The 25,883-nt window shown below is 40.7% G+C and overlaps 1 protein-coding gene across 2 annotated transcripts in view; it reads left to right on the top strand.

Annotated features, from left to right (window-relative positions):
- CLYBL (citramalyl-CoA lyase) overlaps positions 1 to 25,883 on the top strand; it is a 212,270-nt gene that overhangs the window by 88,182 nt on the left and 98,205 nt on the right. For both annotated transcript variants that reach the window (XM_067293634.1, XM_067293625.1), the window contains exon 2: positions 6,753 to 6,942. In XM_067293634.1, the coding sequence (XP_067149735.1) occupies positions 6,753 to 6,942 (190 nt within the window). The remainder of the gene's footprint in view (positions 1 to 6,752; positions 6,943 to 25,883) is intronic.

Raw genomic sequence — 25,883 nt, forward strand, 5'->3', positions numbered from 1 at the left:
ATTTTTTTACGTTTAGCACTGGTGGGAGGAGAAAGTTTGGTTAACTATTTAACCTATGATAGCCTTCTATCATTTTATGGTGCAGGGGTCCATTATTTTAAGCCTTTGTCAATAAGTGACTGGTTTATATTCGGTCTTTTTCTCAGAAAGGCTCTGGTTTCCAGTTACATGATTTACATTGGTTTACTGGAGATAGGAAAAAATTATAAATTGCAACCGAAGATCCACATTTTTCCTAAAATGACTTGCCAGCGACTTTTGATTTAGCCCTCATCTTCCATTTGAACATTCAGCTGCCTTCTACTCGCGTTCCTCCGCGTCGCAATTTTTTTTTAACAGCATGACTCTCCTTCCCCATTTCGTTTGCCTCTGTGCTTTTTGGATATAATGCAATATGTCCTATCAGTGCTAGAGACTGCCTGCTAAAGGTCCCTTGGAAGCCCCCTTTTCATTTCTCCCCGCTCCAGTTTCTCCAGCAGGCTACCGCCCTCGGGAGTGACCCCCTCCAATCTGTCCCTTTTGATAGCCAACGCTTGTTGTTACAGAGGTTACATTTCTTAATTCACGGCGTTTTTGTGAGCCCTTCTGCAGCCCCCTGCCCTCCGTCCCCAGCGCGGTGTGCAGCCCGCCTGTACGCCTCATGACTTGGTTAAAATGCGAAGGTTTATTCCTTAACCTTCTTAAAACTTGAGCGGCAGGATGTGATTCCGATCGTGTTTACTGGCATCTCATACCTGTTTCATTCTGTCAACTTCAGGGGAATTAATCTTAGAGTTGCATCCGTGTGAGATCGTATCAGCCTCACTGGTGAGTTTAAAACCAAACAATGCCTCTTTCGAGAGGCTTTGACTCCGAAGTAAAGCTGCTTTTCAGCAGGCTTAAACAACAAAATCTCCTCTCTTCTGTCTTCCACAACAAGTAGCTGCTGCCTTATATTTAAAGAGAGAGAAAGTGTATTTATAGGTTTGAAGGGTTTCTTAATTATTTTTTAAAGCATCAAGGAAATGACCTTAGTGGTTTTGGAACAAAGGAAGAAATCAAAATGTAAAGCAGCGTGTTTGATATGTTGATAACCCACAGTTTTTATTTTAGCATAATTGGATCACTGTTAGTGGCAGTTGTTAGGGAAAGTACCTTAGCAAAGTTTGGGCATTATGCAAAAGTAAATATCGTATGTTCCCTCTTTTAATGTAAGTCAATTTTTTCAAACAAAACTTAGAAATTTACCGTGAATTTATTTCCACTGGGAAAACTCAAAGATTTCAGAGACCCATATTCTGACTGTAAAGCTTGTGAAGCAATCTTTTGTTTTCCATTAAAGAAAACGTTAGCGTTTTTTCACATGTTAACTTTTTAACAATTGCGGGGATTTGTTTTTCTTTAAAACTGCAGTCCTTTTCTTTTTTCCTCTGCTTTTCTCTCTTCTTGATATTTTTATTTCCCTTTTATTTGGAGAGTTGTAGATTTTGTCACTTCAAACGTTAGCTGTTCCTCCTCTTTTCTTTTGCTTTACAATACGCACTAGGAGGTTTTTTTTTTTTTTTTTTTTTTGCATATTCCTCCCCTTTCTCTGTGAGATATTGTAGTTGACCAAATTTAAAACACTACAGTATTTAGAATCCCCGCAGTGCCATTTTAAGTATTTGGACCTGGAAAATGCCCCAAGCAATAACTACCTGAATTGCTTTTAATTACACAATATAGCTGCATCATTTTACTTCAGATTCTTTTTGATTGATGCTGTAAGGCAATTGTAACCATGGATGATGGGATTAAGTGCCTCTTGAAGTGACTTTAGCTTCTTGTGGGCACAAAGGGAAAGAAGAGAACACTTAGTCCCTTTTTGAGCGAACAGCCTTTTTTCACTTGCTATATAAAGAAATACAATTAACAAACATTATCCCCAGAGGTGAATTGAAATGTACATGCAGACAATAACTGCTCTTGACTGCAATTAGACATATATGATCCGAAGTATTTTGGCCATTCATTAGTGCTAATTGTTTGAGAAACAAGCCTACAGAACAAATGATTAAAATGTTAGTGCCATAACTAGGATTATTAGCATGTGTGATAAAATGCATGCGCTGCAGCTGTACCAATAAAACGCTCAGGAAAGTCGCTTTGATTTGACAAATACTTAGCTTAGCTTGCTTGTAAGCTGTTGGTATTTGCAAAAGGCCTGCTGATGTTTATAACAAACAACTTGGATCTTCTTTTCTTAATTAGAAGAATTACTATGCAAATTGTGGTGCTTTCTAATTTCATATCATTTTCCTTTGTCTTTAGTGGATTATTTGGGTTTGTTTGCGAGCTACTCCCTAGTAAATTGGACGTAGTAAAACCAGAAATAGAATATTTATTGTATTTACTTTGGTTTTATGCAGGCGTAGCAGGAGAAATAACTGCAGGAGGGTTTGCAACCTAAGCTGCATTGCATTCAACGTGAGTTTTAGGGTTTGGGTCATTTCTGTCCGCCTCCCTGTCACGAATAGTCAGGACTGTGGTTAGGGCGCAGTTACGCGCGCACGGGTCAGAAACATGCACCGTGGAAATTTACCCGCATTTGGGATGGTTTTGTTCAGAGGTCCAGATACGCGCTTTGGAAACAGTATCCTTAACTCTTTGCCAATGCCATGCCAAAGATTGTAGAACTAGAAATCTGACCTATGAAGCAATGGATATTTTTTCATGGAGCAGGCACATCGCGGTGTAGTATCTCTTCTAGAATAATATACATTAAATGGAGACGCAGGTTAAAGTGCTGAGCCTGAATATAACTTGTGGGAGTACTTTGTGAACTATGAAGTGTTGGTGCTAATGAGGCTGCACAGGTGCATACACTTAAGTATATGTGTGAGTATGAGCAATACTGGAACCTCAAAATGCAGTCTACAGCAGGGAGATTCGTATAATTTGCGGTAATTTCACTGGCTGCAGTCACACTGTATTTTGATAGACATTGTAATGTCTCTTAGTAACCCAAAAGGTTTTGTTTTCTCCTTCATGAGGATGGACTATTTGCTCTTGGGTGAAACTGTTATCAGAGGAACAAAAGTAACTTTAATTTGCCAGCTATTTTTACATATTTGAGAAAGATTTAAGTAGAATGTTATGTTTGCTGAAGAAATTTAGATTCATTCTCAAGACCTCAAGAGCATTCAACATGCTGCTAGAGCTATGAATGAAAATATGCTGCTGTAAAACAATTTAATGAGCTTTACCCAATAGTCTAGTCCTTATTTTAACTTACAGCACTTAAAGCAAGAAACATTGTCTTAGCAAATTCACTTGGCTTATGTCCATGTATTTAGTTTTAACCACATTCAAGCTTAGTTTGAATTGTTAAAAAAGTTGCACTCAGGAAATATATGTAAGATTTTCCTCGTTTTTATGGCGTGGGATTACCAATATAATTCAGATGGTGGTGCTGGTTTTTTTCTTCTAAAAAAAGTAACTGCTGGAGATGTTTTTATTCTATCAAAATAACAGAAGAAGCCAAGGCGATCAGGATAGTGTTTGCTACTCAGAGTAGCTAGTTGTTAATATGCACAGCACCCTGGGCCTTGCTACTGTGTTTTAAAAAAGTCAGTAGGTAAATGGGCTTCTTGATAGGTCTACTATTTCCTCTACTTTTTTTTTTCTTTTTTTGGAGAACACAGTGAGAATGGAAGAGGGTTTTTTAAGAATGTGTGTCAAAATAATAGTCTATGAAAATGTTTATTGGAGTCATACTTAAACATACTTGTTGAAAATGTATTTTACACTCACATTTCTAGAGCTCTTTGTTTTAAAAGGGGAAGAATGCTGTGCTGGTCAATAGACACATGTTCTTCCTGTACATTATTTTTTGCCCTCCTTCTTGAAAAAATTATTACTTCTTAGATTTGCTGAACTGTTCCATAAAACTAATAATTTGGGAAACTGACAGTATATTTTTATAATCCGTGTCCTGAGAAACCCGTATTTTGGGCCCGGGGGCTACAAAGTTGATTAGCTGAGGAAGAGATACCAGTAGTCACTGGCTGATAGTATTTATAACATTAAGCCTATCAGGTGATGGTATTTTAATAGATTAAATCTACCTCTTCTTTAGAGTCAGCTAGTCTGCTGGGGAAGTCATACTGCCGCCCCATCGAAATGAAAGATGATGTGTCTTAATGGTGACACCTGGCTAGCGATTTCTAAATCTGGCCTGAAGGTAATGACAGTTTTACCTACAAAATGCTATATGCCATTTTGCTCTGTATTCGGAGAATCGATACCGAATAACCAGAGCGGGGCTTGCAGCAGTGAAAGGGAAACTGGCTGGTCAAACAGCCTTTGGTTCGATTACAGGCCGGAAGAAATCTTGGGCAACGTGTCTGACAGGAGATACATCTTGTCCCTGTGTGCTCTGAGATTACGGTTTTAGTAACATCTATCAAGTTTCTGTGGCTGAGACAGTTGGTAAGAGGCAGTCATTAAGGGTGCTTCAGGGGCTACTTGTCTGTAGCTCTGGAGTTAACTATTAATGGCCTGAGATCTTTGACTCCTTTGTGCCTTTGGGAAGGACAGGGTTGAAGCCATCAGAGAAAGAGAATAGAAACTAATCACTTTTGTCCCCTCATATATGTTTAGTGGAGGACCGCAGACTCCTTCACTGACCTCTGTGTCACACGGAAGAAAGACCCTCCTATTTCCATTTGAGCTAAACCTCTCTCCCACCTCCTCCTTGCTCTCCCAAAGTGTACTGCAAGAAAATGGGATTAAATGGATTTAACTAGCCGCCACTCGAGTTGCCACAAGTTGTGTTACCGTCCCCATGTCAACACAAGGCCGGGAGCACGAGCTGGTGTATGGGAGAGGGGTGAGCAGTCGACTTGGCAGAAGCTCTCAGTTGCAGATCTCAGTTGTGTGTTTCCCAGGTACCGAGGGTCAGGGTCTCCACCACGTATAACTCAGAGCTGCCACAGTGAGAGATGAAGAAGATTTATTAATAAGGGTAGCATTGGTGCTTGTAATAAGTAATGCATCATTTATTTAACAGCAAAACTGCCCTGTTGATCAGGCTGCATTAAGCATTACTAGTCATATTACAAGCAAGAACATGGCAGCGGGCTTTTGTGGGCTCCCAACGTGGGTCCACCCAGGACACGCAGACCTGGCAGAGGAGATGGTGGAAGAGTAGCCATTTTCAGCTTGGTTTACTAGGATAGAATGTGATAAGAGTTTTCTTCCTATTTTTAAAACAAAATCTGTATTTAGCTTTCAGGGTGCTGGCTTTATAGGGGAGGAAAGAATTCTCGGAAAAGGTTGCTTTAGAAAGGCAAGTATCACAGTGGCCTGTCAGCGACGCATCGCGTTGTCTCTGATTTAGATTGACTGAACTCATTTTCGAGCATTTGAGAGGGTTAGTCATGTTCATTTTGAAGAAAATCCATTGGCATATGTAGCCATGTGTCATCCAAAATGTAGCAACTAGGGAAAGATTATTAAGAGGGGCATGGGAAAATGCATGGGTCCCTGACATGATGTGATAATGACACATTCAGTGCGGTGCTAGAAAAGCTTTGCATTATTCAAAGTGCGGAATAATATGCATGATAATGCATAATGGTGTTATATGGTAGGATTATTTGTGGCGTATGACTTGTGCCCTGAGTACAAAGGCAAATTGTATTATTTTGTCCTCGTTTTCGATGGAGCAGAATAGACCTGGGGGATACAGTGTGAAGTGGGTAGGAAAAGGAGCAGCCAAGGGTTTTTTTAGAAAGGCCATGAACCACGGTGGCACCCTCTGCAATTTATTTCTCTGGGCTTGTAATTATGGAGCGAGATTAGCTCCTGACTGCACTTGAGGCAGCCTTCCTGGGTAGCTCCGCTGCTTCCAAGTGCGCCGGCTTGCAGCTTGTGGGGGACAGCTCATCCCTGATGGAGAAACACGGACATGGAGTGGAGGCTGCCTCAAACCACTCAGATACAACAACCCACGCGAGCCATGTGGTGCCACAAAGTCAGGCCTATGCTGAAAAGTGGTGCACAAGGCATTTATTAATGTTAAAAGCCACCATGGCTGACAACCTGTCAATAATACTGGTGGATTTATGAGCTCTGTCAATAAAAATCTGTGCTGTGGGTCTGAAGGTCTGAAGGCTTCTGAAAAGACATGTTGGGATTAATGAACTTCCGCATTACGGGGTTTTAGTTCTTGTCTTTCTCTTGTTTTCCCATCCATCCCTTTTGCTTGTTTAAAATTTGCATGCGAGTACTTCTGTTGAAAAAACGCTAGGGTTGCAAAATCAGCCTTGCAAAACTGTGTTTGTTTTAACCAACACCCCAGCTCCGTTCACAGCATGCCATCCAGCTCCTGGAGCAGATGTAGCAGATCGCGGCCACCTTCGGAAAGCAGCCCTGCTCTGTTCCCAGCACAGCCTCCGTCCCATGCAGTTGTTCTCTGAGGGAAAGAATCTTTTGTATGTAATAGTTGTTGCAGTGTGCAGGAACAGGCAGTGGAATTGAGGCTGTGTGGATAACATCAGCCCTGGTGTTTCTTCAGTTCTGCATGTTTGCAACTTCCGTTGAACATGGTGGTTTTGTTTTTTATACCATAATTAACTGTCATACTGATATCTCCCTACCTAGGTTCTTCCTGAGGGGGAAAAAAAACCCCCAGCAACTATCTAAGTAGGAATACTTCCCTTTTAAAATATAGTCAAGTATTCTTTCCAGCATTGTAGACAAGAGTCTAATTTCAACAATATCCTTTACAGGGTGAATTCTCCTCTGCCAGCTGGTGTTCCTAAGCTTAGTTATCACTTTGCATCATCTCACAAGTTCGTTCCCAGGCGAGCTGTGCTGTACATACCTGCAGATGACGAAAGGAAGATACGAAAAATCCCTTCACTAAATGTAGATTGTGCAGTGCTGGACTGTGAAGATGGCGTGGCTCTGAACAGAAAGGTAATTAAAAAATTATTTGTGGAATACAAACAGCACTAAACAGAACATGTGGAAAGACATTTCCCTTGCTTTGAGGAGGTCGTGTCCAGAGAGACAAAGCTAAATCTTAAGATATACAAAGTAATGTAACATTGATTAGCTTTGCGAAAGCGTTGGAAAACCTGATTGCCCAGAACTGAAAGAGATCCTGTGCTAGTATGTGGGAGTGACTTACTGAAGGAATATGGAGCTGGGCATAAGCACTTATCAAGGAGGAGTGGGATTTGTTTTCTTTGTTATTATTGCTACCTATTTCTTATAGAAAAAGAGGAAATAGACTGTGAGAAGAGAAGCTGAAAAGGAAGAGTCAGTTTAGAATCACCAGATGGGAATTCTGTTGTTGAAACAAAAGCATCTGCAGGTTGTGAGCAACTGAGTGTATGTTTGAGTTTACACCTTTGGGTGTTTGGAAAGATTTACTTACTGAGTTTTATGGAAGACACCCTGTTAGGGATGTTTATGAAGGAAGAAGTCAGACCCCGGTGCACCAGGGTTTGGAGGGCATCTTAGATTGAAGGAGCTGCAAGAAAGAAGGCATAGAGAGCAGAGTGGGAAATAAATGTAGATGTGTTAAGTATTGGTGCTGTTTTTGTTGATGTTTAATTTTTAAAGAAGAGAGAATCACCTAACATACCTAACATATATGCTTGCAAGCAAATTTTGTAAATATCTCAGAATAACCATTCCCCTTTAAAATGTTTCACATCTTAAACAGTGTATATCAGAAACTGGTCTGAATGTTTCCTAGTGAAAAGTATTTCTGAACTGGAACATAAATTTGCCATAACATCATCTTCATATTTTTAAGCTTTCTTGACCATTTTACAATGCTTCAAACTACAACAAAAGCTGTTTAGAGTTTGAGTATGAATGTGTTATCCTGGAAATTGTGAAAATAGTCTTGAAAATTTTCTCATGTGGTCTCAAAAATTTGGATGGAATTGTATTCTTTTCTGTATCTTGGGAGTTAATGCTTTTCAGAGGGACTGTATTTAATAGTGCTGTCTTTAACCTTCAACTCCTTACAAATATGTTGGAAATAAAAAGCTTATAGAGTTTTTCTATGTTAAGAGTTTAGTTCTAGAAAGTGAAAATAATATCGTTAAATGTTCCTGGTGGAACATTCAAAAACAAAAAATTCCAGCTGTTGAAATTCTGTGTGGAAGACTAAAATTATAATTGCTGTCACAGTGATTTAGTATTGTTTAGTTCGTATTTGGGAGGCTGTTGCTGTAAGATGACACAAGACACAATTGTGTGTTAAACTGTAGTATTTTTAGGTGCAGCTTAATTATATAAAACAAATCATTTATAGCAGAAGTATCTATCTGTAATATAGGATGACAGGAAAACAAAATTTTATGATCAAGGTGACAAAATTGATAGCAGTAATTTCTAAACAGTGGTAACATTATAGCTCCATTGAAGTGAAGAGGAGTTATTCCGCTGGGTGTAAAATTTCAAAGAAATTAGGAGAAATTTCTGTAATAGAAACTTGAGATGACAGATGAGCCCCTGACTGAGCTTAAATGCAAAAAGGAAGCAGACAGGAGGAAGAAGTGGGGACAAGCTGCCAAGGGGAAATATAGAAGTGTTGCCTGGGCATGTAAGGACAGAATTAGGAAGGTCAAAGCTTGGCTGGAATCAAAACTGGTGAGGGCTGAGAAGGACAATAAGAAAGGCTACTGCAAGCACAGAAGCAGCAAAAGAGAGACCAGGGAAAATGTGGCTCCATTGCTCCATGAGATAGGTAACCTTATGCTGCAGTCTGTGGATAAGGCTGAAGTGCTCAGTACTTGCTCTGCCTCAGGCTTTACTGTCAAGGTGTGCTCTCAGGCCTCCTACATTGCCTCCCTGTGCCTAGAAGCAAAATTTGGGGGAGGAAGGCAGTACTTGCAGTAGGGGATGATGAAGTTAGGAGCTGGCTAGCGTCATCACGAGGCTGCTGTCTCATCACTGAAAGGTCTTTGTGGCTGGGGGAGGTTTCTGATGACTGCAGAAAGGCAAATGTTACACCCTTCTTCAGAAAGGGCAAGAAGGAGGATCAGGCTGGGTACTATAGGCCTGTCAACCTCACCCTAGTCCATGGGAAAATGGGTGGTAGTTCTCATGGAAAGTATTTCAAAGCACATAAGGACATAGCCAGCATGGATTTACCAGAAGCAAATAATGCCTGACCAACCTGATTTCATTCTCTGATTAAATGACTGTCCTTGAGTATGAGAGATGAATAGATATTGTCCACCTTGAATTTAGTGAGGCTTTCTGCATGGTCTCTCATAATATCCTGGTAGTCAGCTTGAGGAGGAATGGACTGGATAGGCAGACTATATGGAGGGGTGGAAGTTTGGCTTGATTCAGGTGGCTGGTACTGTGTGGTATTTTGCAGGTGCCTGTCCTGGGACCAGTACTGTTTAAGATCTTCATCAGCAACCTGTTTGATAGGATGGAGTGCACTCTCAGCAGGTTCAAGGATGACACCAAACTAGGATGCAGTCGATATGCTGGAGGGGGTGGCTGCTCTTCTGAAGGGCTTTGACAGACTGGAGGAGTGGACTGATAGAAACTTCATGATGTTCAACAAAGACAAAGTCCTGCAGCTGGGATGCGAAAACCCCATGCAGCAGTACGGGCTGCAAGGGATGACTGCTCTGCTGAAAAAGATCTGGGGTCCAGTGATGCATCCTCCCTCTGTGGAGGTTTTCAAGCCCTGAGCAACCTGGCGTAGAGCTGAACTTAGCTCTGCTTTAAGAAAGTGGTTGAGCGAAGTGGTCTTCAGAAGCCCCTTCAAACCTGAAGTAGTCTGTGTGATTCCATGATGTTGTAGCAAAGTTTAATTTAAAGTGACTGGAAGAACGAATTTCATTTTTAGATCTGCCACAGTTAGATACTCAATAAGACTTTGAGACTTAGATTCTCTGAATGTGAAGCTGAAATTTTAATTACTCATAAAGCTTTATTTATTAATGTTTCTGAGATGTTTAGAGACTTGGTGTGAAAGATATGACAGGAGTATGCACTAAAATACAGTATTCAGTGGCTCTTTAGAAATGAATCATCTGAAGCTGAGAAAAAATCACAGAAACATAGCAACACTCAGGTTGTTCTTTAAATCATTATTCTTAAAGCAAATAGTACTAATGAATTTGACTTTTCATTGACATATTTTGCATTAATAAAAGTGCTACTTATGAATTTTCCTGAAGCTGCTGCAGAAATGTTGGGTTTTTTGGAAAATCAGAACCTGGTAGACGCAGTGCCTTGGGCCAGCTTGCCTATGTATAGAAGGCCTTCACTTGCATGAAGTCCAGGCAACAAGTATGAGCCATATCTAATCAAGTTTATTTTACAAGATACAGTGTGGTATGTATTAGGACTAAATTAGATTTTAAGAGATCAAGAATCTGGAATGTCAGCAGTTCCATTTGTGCTCTTTTAGAGGGAAAAGAGAATTATGAGCTTCCTATGTTTGAAACTGATAAAATTTGCAAAATTACATCTGGTTGCAGTAGCTGCATTTGAAGCCATAGTCATAAATTAAAAATCTTTAACTATTTTATATATAATTTTTCTCAAAGAAAATTTGGAAGAAGTTTCCTCCCCCCAAGTATGTTCTGTAACAGCTCTCAGAGAACACCGGAAAAGGAGAACCCATTTTTACTTAGTCTAGTCTGTTTACCATTATGGTGTCTTCATTTCTTACCCTCATGAGCTACCACACTGACAGTGATTTCAGATGCTGCCTGTTGACCTGCCACCTTTTCCATCTTTTTCTAGTTGTTACTTTGATTAAATGAGAAAAAAAATAAAGCTTGCAGCAAGAATTTCATAAAGAGAAAATTGTTTGGCTTTTAAGGGGGGAAAAAAGGAAGAAATGGCTAAAAAAGAAAAGTTTATAGTATGCAGAATACTAAGCTGTGTAGCCTGTGAGGAGGGTAAGAGCTGATATAGCTGTGAGAACATGTGGGACCTTTCAAACCACTTATGGACCTAACAGGTCTGTAAGTAGGACTTCAAAAATTCAGAACAGGGAAGATCAGAGGAAGATATCCCAATGCTGCTGAAAACTTCAGCCTTCTTTTATAAAGTCAGCTTTGTCCTGCTAAACTTAGCCTACCAGTCATGCAGATCTCAAATCCTGGTCGGGGCTCCATATGCTGGTTTTAGAAGTTCTAATGCATCTGATTTCATGGTGAGGTCTGTCAGCTGCCTCCCCAAGTGTCCGGTTTTGTAAGGCATCGGGAATTTCCATGAGAATAAGTTCATTTTTGGTTGTGGATGAGAGAAACTGAGAACTGCTAAAGGGAAATCACTCTGAGCTACTATTCACAACTGAAGATAGGTGCTTTTCCCCACTAATGCAGTCATAAAGGTTTTCTAAAGTTGCTGTCCATTTTGAAATGGATATGGCTTAGAAATTGGAGAGGGCTCAGAATTATCTGGCAGTATTATTAAGTGAACAATTCAATAGCTTTATCTAATGCTAAAACAATAAAATTAGAAATAACACAGATTGTAGTGTTGATATGTTGCGAGTTCATCACATTGTAAAGGCTTTCTGTGAAAGGGTAGGAAAATGTCCTGTATTCATTTGGGTTCTTTAGAAGATATGGAGAAGGCCAGAACATTCTTCCATTTTAATTGTTAAAAGCAGTAACATTTTTGGCTGCATCAGGTGCTTAACCTATGTAAGCCAGAAAGTTGAATCTTGCATGTGATGTCATTGAGAGGTCTCTGTATAGCATCTGAGCTGTCAGAGGGTATCTAGAGAGCTGCCAGCCAAGCCAGCACTCCCTGGTAAAGCTGTCTCTGGGCTGCAGTACTGACAACTGCTCCGTGCCAGCAACCTATAACCAAGTGAAAGAGTTTGCTCCTCCTGTTGGAGAAGGGAAGATTTCTATGCTAGTGCTTTCATTTTCCAAGGGCAGAATGGGACAAGATTTCATTGTTAGCTCCCATAGGGTTCAGGTAACTACCCTTATTAGAGTGTTTTCTAGAAGAGCATATTTTTCAGCAGGATCCTGTCTTTAGTCCTGCTATTCTTCAGATCATCCATGAAGTGTTACACTGTCAGGTCAGCCTAGCAAGAGACCAGTTGGAGCTGCTCCTTCAGTATTTATGCTTCTTTCTGAGCCCTTGATGAGAGTCTCAGAACATTTTAATGCCTCCAGACCAGTGCAATTAGTGGCTTTGTGTTCATCGAGGCCAGCAGAATAGTTTTGAATAACTGAGATATATGGAGCCTTACTCTGTAGCTCTATCAAGCTGTCCCACTAGGCAAGCCTGTGCCAAAATTATTTTATGAAAAATCCAAACATCTTCATTCCATCTTCAACTTCTGTAAAATATGTAAAATAATGTAAAGCAAATATGTTTCAAAAGGAAAAGTCATTACCAAATGAGAACTGAAGTGTTCCAGTCTGAAAATGTTGAACTGGAAAGTTTCCATAATACCAAACCTTTCTTTTTCTTTAACAAGACAGTACTTTTACAAATGCTTCTGATTTCCACAGAATAGCCTTTCTGACGGAAAAATTTGTAATGAAAATTTCTGGGCCGTTTGTATCAAAATATATGTTTTCTTGATGAAATCCTGGACCAGCCTCTGGTAAAAACTTGCACCTTATTGAAGAGAACAGAATTTCTCTCTCTTTCTGTCCTGCTGGAAGTAACAAAGCCAGTTTAAACATCTGTTTAAGTTCTCTGTCTCAAGTTCTCTGCAAATATATTTCCAACACATCCTAGAACCCTGAGAATTGCCTGGAATAGCAGACTTGTGTGTGAAATGTGTATGGAGCTGCAAGCACATTCTGCCTTATCAGGGTGAGCTTTGCAGAAAGAGGAAGCTAATGTAAAGGCTCAGGCACCCTGAGAGCCATGGCATTCCTTCTGGTTCCTGGCTGCAGAATTCAGGTTTTGTGGAGCAACATCTTCATCTGCAGCACTTGATACCCCTGCTGGGCTGCAGGTAGCTGGTGCAATAGAGGAGGATAATTTCAGCTTAATTTCAGCTTAATTATCTGCTCAGAAAGCTAAGCTATTTGTGAGTCATTGTCTAAGCTGATATAGCGGCCTCCTGAGATGTTTGGTGATCAAGGAGTAGCTGGCAAGAAAATATCCTCTTCCAATTAAAACATTTTCTTTGTAACTTCCTGTGCTCAGTTTTGCTTTACCTCAAAGCAGGAGTCCCCTTCCAGGTCTGACTTGGTCTGAGCAGGTGTCTTCTGCTCCCTGAAGAACTTCTTCCAGCCTCTGGGTCACAACCTTGCAACATCCAGTCACCTTGACAAGCTGCTGTGCATGAGGACGCTGGCTCTGTACATGTACCTCATGAATGGTTTTCTCATATGGGGCTCAGTACATCTAATAAATAACTTTCCACTTAATGTTGTTTTTATGCAAATTTGCCAGGATGCTTCCTGAAGTAGTAGCAGGGCTAGGCCTAATTACCCCACTAAATTTCATATTAGGGAGTTAAATCCCACCCAGCCATATACAAGCATTTATTTCTCACGTTCTCTCATAAAAATTTGGCAAGTAAAAAGTTATATTGCTCATGGTTTTTATATCAGAGGTGTGAAAGCGATCCCTTTGAGTATATATATGGTTAGGAAAGTTCTGTGGGGTCCTCTGACATGAAACACTTCATTTGAAAATAGGAAGTTTTACTGCTGTTCCTCTTAGACTAAAGAGATCTCATTTCTCTAGTAAAATTTATTAATATTCAGGGCTGTACTGTAGAAGGATGTAGGACTGATTAGGATTTGAGCTCCTAACCCTTTTTGCTGTGAGTTGTGATTATATCGCTTTCTCTCTTCTAGAAAGCAGTTACTCTCTTCTTCAGTGCTTGAGCAGCAGAAGCTGGGGAAGAGACATCCTTGGCTCTGTCCTTGCCTCCCTTCCCACCCATTTGAGAGGAGATAGCATGCCTGAACCTCTTCTGTTCTCACTGCTCCCCTCGGAAATAAGAGGAAGTTCAGTTTGGCTAAGAAGATGGATAGGAAAGGACCTATTTTGCTTATGCGCAGCATGGCCTCTTAGGGTCATAGTATAAATTTGTTCCTACTTAATGTCATGTAGCAGCCACTTAAAAGATCATCGCTGTGCTGTGCCATGGAAAGAAAAAAAATTCAATTAATTCTTTTGAATCGTCTGTTTTAAAAAATAGGATTAAAGCCTGACCACTTTTCAAATTGTTCCATTATGAATAAGGCATATGTAAGAGATGACTCTGGGTTCATTACAGTTAAGAGCAGATCATCCGCATACATGCTGATTTTATGGAGATTTCTCCCCATGAGAATGCCTTCTCCATCTCTTTAGTGATCTGATCCTGGGGTCAGAACAAACAGCATGCTGGAGAGCAAGCATCCTTGCCTACCATTTTCCCCCTAATCTGAAGCCTTCTGACCTTCTTATTCCTTATCACTGATGAGAAGAGGCTATTGCATATAGAATAACACTTTAACTAAATTTGGGGGTGGAGATAAATACATAAAATGGATCAGCATGGTATACAAAAAAATCCCAGACTTTCCTTATTGAAATACATTTCCTTATTGATCTTATTGAAGGTTTTTAGAGTATCAGTAGAAAAAAGCTGCGGTTGGTTTCCATAAATCTCTGGCTACTTCAATTAAAATCAACAGTTTTCCTGTATTATGTGATGATAATCTTTTTTTTAATAAAGCCAGCTTGGTTAGGATTTATCAATGCCGCAGGTATTTCTCTAGGCTCATGGTGAGAATGTTAGCTAGTACTTCATAGGCACAGTTGCATGAAACATTGATAACTAGGTTATTTTACCAGGTCTTTGCTTTATTTATAATAAATTAGTACTGTACCTAATTGTATTCCTCCTACAGGGAGAAGGCTCGCTGATAAAGCGTGTAGAGAATGATTAAATGTACACAGGCGCATAGTAGGGTGACTTCTCTTCAAAAGATGCACAAAATTAAAATGGGAATGCTGCTTTCCCTGGTGGCTTGCCATTATTAAAAGTCTCAGTAGCATGGGAAATTTCTTCTGTAGGAATTGGGGAGTCCAGAAGTCTCTCTGGTTTATTATAGGAAAGCTGAAGTATACAGTGAAACTCTGCAAGGCCTTTTTGATCCTTGAAGAGTTCTGATGAATATACATTTTTATGAAAGTTGTAAAGTGTTTTCATTTCGTTATTGATCCCACCATGGTCCTAGAAGAACTGCCACTCCTGGGTGGTAACTGTGACAATAAAAGTTTTTGTTCCTATTGTTTTACTTTACAAGTCCATCATCTTCCTTATATAAAGATTTGAGGTATAATAAGTACAATCACAATATTCAGCAATTTTCTTCTCAATGAGCTCAATAATGCCTGTGTCTCTTTGAGCAGAGCCTTTGAATTGCCAGTTATTTCTTTTTCACTGATTCAGATGTATCCAATTAAGTTTGACTCGGGCTTGTTCTGATGCAACTACTACTACTGACAGAATGGTGTCTAGAAACTTACAGAGGATGTCTTGGCTCAGTATTAACAGAAATTTCAGGCAGTAATATATTAACAGATTGGGAAAATATTTTAAAATATTATGGTTAATGTTTGTATGGAATAGTTGTAATTCACAGTACTTCATGTCTTCATATGTCCACTGTACTTGGGCACATCAGCACACCTTGGCAGCTAATTGCAGGACTAGAGCTTACAGATGGTAAATATCTTGCCGGAAGATGTATCCTTGGTTTCATCTGTTACTCCTGTGGAGTCTGTACTGTCCAGACACAAAGATCCTAGCACTCAGTGGTGGGAAATAAATACTGGTATCTATGCCGAAGTCTCATTTCCTTCCACTGTATGTCCTATTAACAGGAATCCACAATATTTACCATGGTACATCTTCAAAAGTCGATTCTGCAGACCTCTTTCAGATAATGTTTCTCATTGAATGGGACATTTGTACCTAAATGAATAATTCAGGATTAGACTCTTCAGCAGTATGAGCTGCTTCTTCATCTTCACAGCTATACATCAAACTGAAGGTCTTTCCACCTCCTAAACTTTCCAGGTTTCCCTGGAACAAATGTGCTGTTGGTTAGCTATGTCATGTTTCTCTTTTTCTGAGTAAGTTTTGAATGTTAGCCCCTTTTTTTGAGTTGTTGATTCTTCAAACATTCTGTGAAAACAAAGCTTGCTATGCCTAGTGTTGCTGCACCAGTATGCATGTGTTGTGCTAGCTGCATGACAAACCATTTCCAAAATACAGCATAGAGCCATCTAAAAACAGCCTTCTATTTCCACCAGCAACTAAGCACATGCCATGACATTCTTTCAACTTAGAGTGGAGTAATTTATCTCTGTTCAACAGAAGACAACACGTGGATTACGATTGCAACCATACCTCTGGCTTACTAAAACTGGAGAACTATGAATCCAGAACTATGAATTCAGGGGGCATTGATGTCTGAGAATAGACCAGATGATACACAGTTCTTGTGTTTTTCTAGTCCCTGCCATAGAACTAAAAGCCATAATAAATGGGGACAAAGGTACTTGTTTACTCACATCTAAGCCTGCATAGCTCTGCTGGCTACCTAGTACACTGCAGCATGAAGGCTCTCAGTGTGTCCTGACCTGTGCAGATAGTTCATTCATAGCCATGCCCACAGTTTGAGCTTCCAACCAAGGAATTCTTTTACAAAGAAGCTGAAAACATGCCATTTTTTCCCTTCATTTCAGGTAAGTCAAAACATTTAGCCACAGCATTTGAAAGTTGTTGTTTTGGCAGCACTTTTTATGTATGTATGGAACGTGCAGTTGTTACCACATCTAAGTGCATTGGCCCAAGTATATTGTATTTCTGTCTCTAAAGGCAAATGCACACATCTGCAAATCCAATGTACATCAGATTTTGATGTCATTGTAAGCTGATCTGCCAAAGTTGCTCATCTTTTCCTTTGGCTACTAATACCACAACGGAGATTATGGTCTGTCTTCTTGTTTATCGATAACAAAGTGATAAGCCGACTGTGGAGTCTGATTAGCACTTTGCATCATTTCTGAAAGGATAGATAAAATCCTACTGTTTTCTGCATTTGACTGTGATTTTTATCTTTAAAGGAGCTTGGTTGCCCTGAGATTTCTGCTTCAACTTTGGAATGGCTTCATAACACAGTATTATCTAATATGTATCATTGTAATAGCTCTTTTTGCTATCTTTCTTTCTCTGCAGTGCATCAAGGTTACCCTCTCCAGAACAATGTACTTGCCGGTTATTATCTCTTCAAGGTTTGGGAAAGAGAATTGTAAATATTTTTCTTCATTTCTGATCACTGAGCTCCAGAAGACCATAAATCCTTGTGTTGTTCCTCATTTGGGAGCAAATGGTTGTAAAGATCATGGCTGCTCATTTTAAGATCATTATAAAACGTTGCTTGCTCATTCTCTCCTCCTTACTAGTTACACTGTCTTACTAGATTGCCTCAAAATAGCTGTTCCTATGCCAAGCTTGAGATAACTTCATATTCCAAGGTTTCACAATAGAATTGTGCATTATAAGGGGTTATGTTGAACAAATTGGTATTTTCCTCCAGCTTAACCAGGTTATTTGGTTACATTTTAAACTTTGATTCCACAGAGATCTGATCTTCCACTTGTTAACCAATTATTTTTAAATAGAATAAATATAGATCATAATTTAGTATGCTTTTTTTCATGAGAAAAAGGACAAATTAATACATGTAAACATGGGTGAATCTATTTAAATAAACTGTCCACAAAATCCTTACAATATGTAAACAATATTTGTTATGCCTTGGAGATAGCATATGACTGGACTCATGAGACCCTATTTATCCTACTGAACAGTTTCTTTTATAACTTAAAAGGGAATTTTATATATTTATGGCAATAGTGGGGTGTGAAGTGTAGCTAGACAGAAATTATACCTCAGCTATTTAGTTAATGCCAATAGGGATTAAATTAGATTTTATAGCTGTTAGTAGAAGTCTGTTTTGCAGCTAACAAGTGGGATTTTTAAATCCTGGAAAGCATAATCCTATTATAAAACTGGCAGCTGAATTAACATTATCTAGGAAGCAAGTCTTCACGGATTAACATTTTTTGACATTAACAAAGAAAAACTAATGCTACAGGGATATTAGATGCTTTTCCCAAAAGTAGGGAAAAAAAGGAAAGTGAATATAGGACAAGATAAATGGCACAAATACTGCAGGAAAGAAAAAATGGAGCAAAATATGCATGAGAAATGAAATCTGGGTGTGACCATGTTCTGCCTCAAATACGAAAGAAATACACCAGGTAGGAAGAGGCTCCACATTCACATGTTAGCACATGCATTTATTTGTATGTGCCTTGTGACTAATTCACAATTTTCCAGCAGGGGTGCGAGGTCATCATGAAGGCCTTATCCCGTGTGGTTCTGAGCTCTTTGCATCCCAGCTAGATGCTATAGGACTACGAGCTGTCAGCCCTGCTCAAAACCACTGATCCCCTATACAACAAGCCTACAAAGCTGCTCCATGGAGACCTTGATGAAGCTTTCCTTACCTACCTTGAAGGATGTTATGGGATAACCGCTGTAGGCATTTATATGGGAGATGCCGAGTGGGTCGCTGAACTTGCTGTTTTGCAATATCTTATTCTAGGCGTTGGTAGACTAGATAGGATAAAGGCAAATGATGAGGGTATATGTCACCTCATATTTAAATTAAAAATCTTTTTCCCCATCACAGTAGCAGAGCAAACCTTTTGCAAAGGCTTACTTAAGATTATAAAGTATACATCTGCTTTTTAATTATTTTAAAAGCTCTCTGTTTAGAATCTGAGTCTTTATGCACAGCTGCAGCATAGAAATAATGAAAGTAGTATTTTGTTGTGTGGAGTATTGAGAGGAATCCAGCTGATAAATCTATCAGTCACAAAAACACGTAGAAAAATTTCTTCCAGACTTTGAAGCATCATAGTCAGTGTTGTTGATCCAGTATAAATTTTACTGTAACAGTACCTGTTCTCTGCCATCTTCTCTTACAAATTTCTTCCTTTATATCAAATAGAGAATTTCATTAATTACTATTAGGAAGCTAAACTGAAACAATTTGTTCAAAATTTTGGTTCCAATAAAGTGGAACTAGATGCAAGTCACTGCTAGAATTGAGTTTTGTTATTCAAGATTTAACTGTGGCTTTGCAAACCCGACACATGACTTTACAGGTTCATCCTTGGTTTGGTGCATTTGAAACGCTATATTTTTCCTCCTTGTGAATTGCTACTTTAAACATTATTACTTACTGGATTACATTTTTAGAGAGCATCTTTTCTGCCAAAACATGTGTGTATAGCAGTTATTGACATGGGTAAATCTGTTATTGAAGGCATGGTTGTGAGTGCCTTAGGGGCTTTATTAGATCATAGCTGGGTAGCATAGACTTTACCATGCAAAGGATGTAACATCTGAGCTGTGGAAATTGTGTAAAAGTTCTAAATTGCGAAACTGTCCTCCCCTAAAGTTAGTGTCATGAGGAAGGATCTTGGCACCATTATATAAGTGGAAAAACTCCCATCATCTGGCACAAATAGGGCCAAGATTTCTTCCCTGTTGTGTGCATGTTGCACCAAAGATAATGAACCCTAGCGGGAATTGGAAATAGTTGTCTGCCCTCTGTCATGGCTCTTTTTCAAAAATCTGTCCCCCAAATGCTTCTCTTTTTTTCCCATATGTGTAAGGGTGCAGCTGTCCATAAGCATGCTATTCACAGTAGTGCTTTAAAGCAGGTGGGTATCATTTGGACATTGCCATAGCTCTCTGAAGTGCTGAGCGCCTTTGGAGAAATGGGAGTAGAAGGTGTCTATGATTTCACACGCTGGGAAGGATATGAATGTGATTTTTCTCAGAAGTGTATGGTTCTTCTAATAAGGGCTAGTAATAAATCTTTCCTTCCCCCTTAAGTAATGAGGGTAACTACTAGACCCAGAAGCATTTTAGAGTTTGTTTCCTGTTTTGCTGTCAGTGTTAGGAAGTTTACAGATCTGGCCAGTAAGACTTGGGTTGGTTTTAAAATGTTTGGCTCCTCAGCTTGTGTAAATTGGTTTAGCTCTTCAATTTTCATATGGAGACACAGCAACTACAGGTAAAGCAGTTCTCAGTTGAGAATTAAAAAAAACATTATGCAGGAAGAAAAACTTATATGACCAGGGGTTTGCTTCCACATCACCTGGCTGGACACTCGTCATCTACTTCCAGTCTCTGGCAAGCACTGAGAGATGCGCCCGGGTAATGCGGTTAATGAGTGCGTGCCTTTCCTCCCCTACTGAACCTATACCTGCTATGACTGGCTGCTGCTTGATCGTGCACTTGTAAGGTCTTATTGAAAGGGAAGGGAGGAATGAGGGATGCCTGGGTCTGCCATCAGATGCTTCTGCATCTGAGTATGTGTTTTTCTAGAGTGGATGTTTTGTAGGGGCTCCTTCAGGGCCAACATATGTAAATCAGCAGCAGGGGCATCTCATTTCAGAATTAGGCTTCATTTTGTTGTCAGATTTGCTTATCCTTGGTGAGGTACAATGACACTGCTGTAAAGAAAAAAAAATGCCCAGAAATGTGATGGCAGGTTATGGATTTCAGTGCTTGAGGCTGCTAAAAGTTGCCCCTCATGCACATGCTTGATTTTATAGCTGATAGGAATTCAGGTAGGGAGCAACCTCTGAGTAGTGCTTGATTTGACTTGACAGAAACTAGCAGAAAGAGCACCCGGCTTTTAGACTGTGATGGCAGTCCCGATCCCTGGTCAGCAGGCGTTATCTCTTCATATAGGCATATTTAGTGTTACATGGCAAAGTGCTGTGTGGCTTGCACGCTCTCAGATGTAACGTTCCCTGCAAAACCTTTGCCACAAGCACACCCAGTGGGTCGAAGGATTGCTCAAAGAGCTCCCCTTTCTCTAGCAGGTGAAGCTCTGAGCTTTCTCTGTGCTGCCAAGGGAGAGCAGACCCACAACGCTCACCTTTCCAGGCCATATGGTCTTGGCAAGCAGCCTTATGCCATTCTGATTAGGGGTTAAAAAAAAAAAGTGCATGTTTAACGGGTACTTCTGAGCATCGAAGACAAGATAGTCACAGGTGTGATTTCTGTGAGCTGACTGTGGCACACTGGAGGGAAGTCTGGGAGTTTATAAATGAAGGAAAGGGGCCAAGGAAGTCTAATGAAGCAAATGAGGCCCTGGTGAGTGACAGTGGCACAAAGTAGTGATTTCTGAAGTCAGCTCAAAGAAGTCTTTCCTGGGGTTGTACAAGGAGCTGCCTATATGCTTTCTTGACTGTTACTGTTCAGGAAGAGAGGACTTGCATGCATCTTTTAAATAGGCAAGTTACATGCTGCAAATTCCTGACTGCAAGTCATCGATCACTGACTTTTTAAGACCCAGAATTTTGCAAGTGCCTAGTAGGGTTACAGGCATAGTATGTGTTGTAAATCTGTTGTGGCTGTTAAACCTGATTCCTTGAGTGAAGCAGAGCATTTATTGAACTGTTTCCTTTTTGTTCTGCTGACAAATACATCTGTTTCCTAGGGGAAAGTAGGACATCCATTTGGCTTTATTCACTGGATGGTTTTCTGGGGTAATGAAATGTTGAGCTGGAGGAGCTATCATCACCTAGTTCAGTCCTATGATCTGAATCAGAATGAAGCTTTTCCAAACCATCCCTGATGGATGTTTCTGTAGCCTCTGCAGAGAATGCCCAGAGATGTCTCTGTGTCCTCCCTAGTCTCTGTTCCAGATTTTCTAATAATTTAGCCTAAACATTATTTTCAACAAATGATGGATTTTGTTGTCCATGACCACTTATGGAAAGAAAAGCAGAAATCCGTAACCCTGTCCTATAAAACATTATTCTGTGTATTGAAATGTTATTAATTTCTCCTATTGATTTTCTCTTTTTTTTAATGAAAGTGACTGCATGTCCTTCAGCTTTTTCCAATAGGAGGTGTTTTCAGAACATCTTATCAGTCTTCTTGTAAGCTTGTGGACTCTCCAATTTTTTTTCAGTTCTGGTCCCCAAAACTGGATATTTCAACTGAGGTCTTATAAATGCTACATAGAGCAAAGCAATTAGCTCCTATTTTATAACATATGGTGCTCCTGTTAATGTATTTCCAGAATGAGCTTTGTCTTTCTCGTAATAACACCACACTGGTGGCAACAGTTCAGTTTGTGATCTACTACCCTCAGTCCATTTTCAGCTATACTTCTGCCTGGACTACATAGCTGTATCTGAACATATATATTTTCTCTGTCATACATGGTACTATTCTGTTATCTTTTTCACTTTTGACTATCTTTCCAGTTTGAGAAGGTCATTGTATCCCCCTCCAAATTAGAGGTCTTTGAAGATATTGTAAGTCTAATCTCTATTGCACTATTCAAGTTGTTAATGAAAATTTTGAAATGATGCCCGTTAAGTAGGCGTCTGAAACAGGACATCAAATTCCAGATGCAACCCCACCTAGAGGCTGAATAAAAGGGACAAATAATAACCTCTCTCAGGCATCTGGCCACACTTCTCCTAATAGTAGTCCGGGATGCAGTTTGCCTTGTTTGCAGTGAGAGCACACCTCGCTGGCCTTTGTTCAAGTTGCCATCCACTGAACCTCTTTCAGTAGGCAAGCTATGCATCCTGTCACCCCCTGGCTAGTGCAGGTGCATGGAGTTATCCTGCCCCCACTGCAGAGCTTCTCGCTTCTCCTTGCTGAACTTCCTGGGGTTCCTGTTGGCCCGATCCTTGAGTTTCTCCTGGTCTCTCTGGCTTGAAGCTCTACCCACTATAGTGTCAGCATGTCACCCTAGTTTGGGTCACTGGAAAATTTGCTGAGGGTTTGTTCTCTCATCACTGAGATTGCTGAGGAAGATGCTGAATAAAATTGGCCCCAGTGTCAAACACTGGGGTTCTCCTCTTGTTGCCAGCTGCCAACTGGGCATTGACCCATTGACAACTATCCTTCGAGCTCAGCTGTCCGGCCAGTTTTCAAGTAACCTAACAGTCCATTCTTCCAGCCCATATTTTCTCTGCTTCCAGATGAAAATGACATGGAAAAGAATGTCAGAATCCATTCTGAAGTCAAGGGGTATTACATCTGCTGTTCTCTCTTTGTCCACACAGCTGGTCGTTTTGTTGTAAAAGGCCTTCAGGTTGGTGAGGCAAATATGTCCTCCTTCTCTCTCCTGCCCACATAGTCTCTTTCGTATTCTGTTCCTGATTTTGGAGGATGATCAGGTTAGGGAGCACTTAAACAACATGGACATACACAAGTCCATGGGACCTGATGGGATGCATTCACAAGTGCTGAGGGAGTTGGCTGCTGTCGTTGCGAAGCCACTCTCAACTATCTTTGAATGGAGATTAGGAGAGGTTCCAGAGGACTAGAAGAAAGTAAATGTCACCCTTATCTTCAAGAAAGACAAAAAAGAGAATTTGAGGAACTACAGACTGGTCAGCCTCACCTTGATCCCTGGGAAAGTGATGGAGCAACTAATCCTGGACACTATTTCCAGACACTTGAAGGACAGGCAAGTGATCGGGAATAGTCAGCATGGATTTACAAAGGGGAAATCATGCTTAAACAACCTGATATCCTTCTGCAATGAGGTGACTGGCTTGGTGGATGGGGGAGAGCAGTGGATGTTGTTTACCTTGACTTTAGTAAGGCTTTTGACACTATCATCTCCCATAACATTCTCATAGACAAGCTGTTGAAGTATGGGCTAGGCAAGTGGACAGTAAGGTGGATTGAAAACTGGCTGACCTGCTGCGCTCAGAGTGCTATGATCTATGGCACAAAGTCCAGCTGGAGGCCAGTGACTAGTGGTGTCCCCCAGGGGTCAATACTGGGGCCAATACTATTTAACATCCTCTTTAATGACCTGGATGTTGAGACTGACTGCACCCTCATAAAGTTTGCAGATGATACAAAATTGGGAGGAGTAACTGATACACCAGATGGTTGTGCTGCTATTCAGAGGTACGTGGACAGGCTGGAGAGATGGGCAGAGAGGAACTTCATGAAGATCAACAAAGGGAAGTGCAAAGTCCTGCCTGTGGAGAAGAATAACTCCATGCATCAGTACAGGCTAGGGGCTGACCAGTGGAAAACAGCTTTGCAGAGAAGGCCCTGGGGGTCCTGATGGACAAGTCGAACATGGACCAGTAATGCACCCTCATGGCAAAGAAAGCCAATGGTATCCTGGGCTATGTTAGGAGGAGCATTGCCAGCAGGTCAAGGGAGGTGATCCTTCCCCTGTGCTAAGCACTGGTGATGCCACATCTGGAGTGCTGGGTCCAGTGCTGGGCTCCCCACTACAAGAAAGACATGGATTTATTGGAGCAAGTCCAGTGAAGGGCCACAAAGATGATTAAGGGACATGTCACACAAGGAGAGGCTGAGAGAGCTGGGATTGGTTAGTCTGGAGAAGAGAAGACTCCAGGGGGATCTTATCAGTGTGAATAAATATCTGATTGGAGAGTGTAAAGAAGACAGGGACAGACTCTTCTCAGTGGTGCTGAGTGACAGGACAAGAGGCAATGGGCACAGACTGAAACATGGGAAATTCTACTTGAACATAAGAAAACAATTCTTTACTGTGAGGGTGTTTGAACTTTGGAACAGTTTGCTCAGAGAGTTTGTGGAGTCTCCCTCCCCAGGAGATACTCAGAATCTGACTGGATGTGGTCCTGGGCAACCTGCTCTAGCTGACCCTGCTTGAACAGGAGGTTTGGACCAAATGATCTCCAGAGGTCCCTTCCAACCCCACCTATTCTGTAATTCTGTGATTTGGTTGTCTATGGTTATCATGATACCATGGTATCGTCTTGTTCTGTCCCCATTTCTTCTTTACCCAGTTGGAGTCTATAAGCTTAATGAGCACGATATTTTGTTCTTATTTCATTAGAGAGCTTTACAGTGTCAGGTATTACAAAGTGTACTTAGCACGGGAACATATTACCCTTTCTGAACATATACAAATTTTAGTTACCTCAAGTTGAATTTGGATACCTGCATCTGTGAATGTGATTCCCAGCCCCACTGCTAGTCCCTGCATATGCTCTATGTACTTGAAGGTCTGTTTGTATGCATACTCAGAAATGCCTCTATCCTCTTCTGGCAGCTTGTTGCCTCTCTCATGCTAAGGCTATCAGAAAGTTGTCTTCTGTCTGAGTCCCCAGAGTAGATCAGAACTTGCCTTGCAAACTTTGACAGGAGACCCATGCAAATGGGTCAGTGCATGGACCCATGCAGTGGGTCGCCAATGGCACAGTGACCATGGCCATTTTATTAAAAAATGTCTAGGAGAGGAAAGAAGAAATAATGGTCATGTGCACTGTGGATAACACGCTTATTGGGAGCTAATGAGTCAGGGTCAGAGGGGAAGCCAGAAAGGGGGAAAGTCATGGTGGGGGCCCAATCAAGAAGAGGCAGTGGACAAAGATTTCCTTAAGTGACTAAAAGAAGTCTCGCAAATTCTTTCTGATTTTCATGGAGGACTTTAACCATGTCAGCATCTGCTGAGAGTGCAGCATGATCATGCAAAGGCAGTACAGATTTCTGGAGTGAATGGTGAACAATTTTTTGATGCAGATACCAGAGAAGATAACTAGGGTAGTTGCTTGGGTGGACTTATGAATAAGAATGAATGGGTCAGTTGATGTCAGCCTTGACTGCAGGAGCTGTGAGATGGAGTTTAAGATCCTGAAGGAAGTGCGGAAGGCAAGGACACCAGACTTTGGTTTGTTCAGGAAGCTGGTAGGCTCAATTGATCCCGTGGCAGGTTGCCCCTGAAGGTCAAGGGAGATCAGGAGAGCTGGTCAGGCTTCAGTGACAACCTTCTCAAAGCACAAGAAGAATTCATCTGAAGTGCAGG

This window comes from Apteryx mantelli, chromosome 1, assembly GCF_036417845.1.
Source record: "Apteryx mantelli isolate bAptMan1 chromosome 1, bAptMan1.hap1, whole genome shotgun sequence".
In the NCBI taxonomy this organism is placed as follows: domain Eukaryota; kingdom Metazoa; phylum Chordata; class Aves; order Apterygiformes; family Apterygidae; genus Apteryx; species Apteryx mantelli.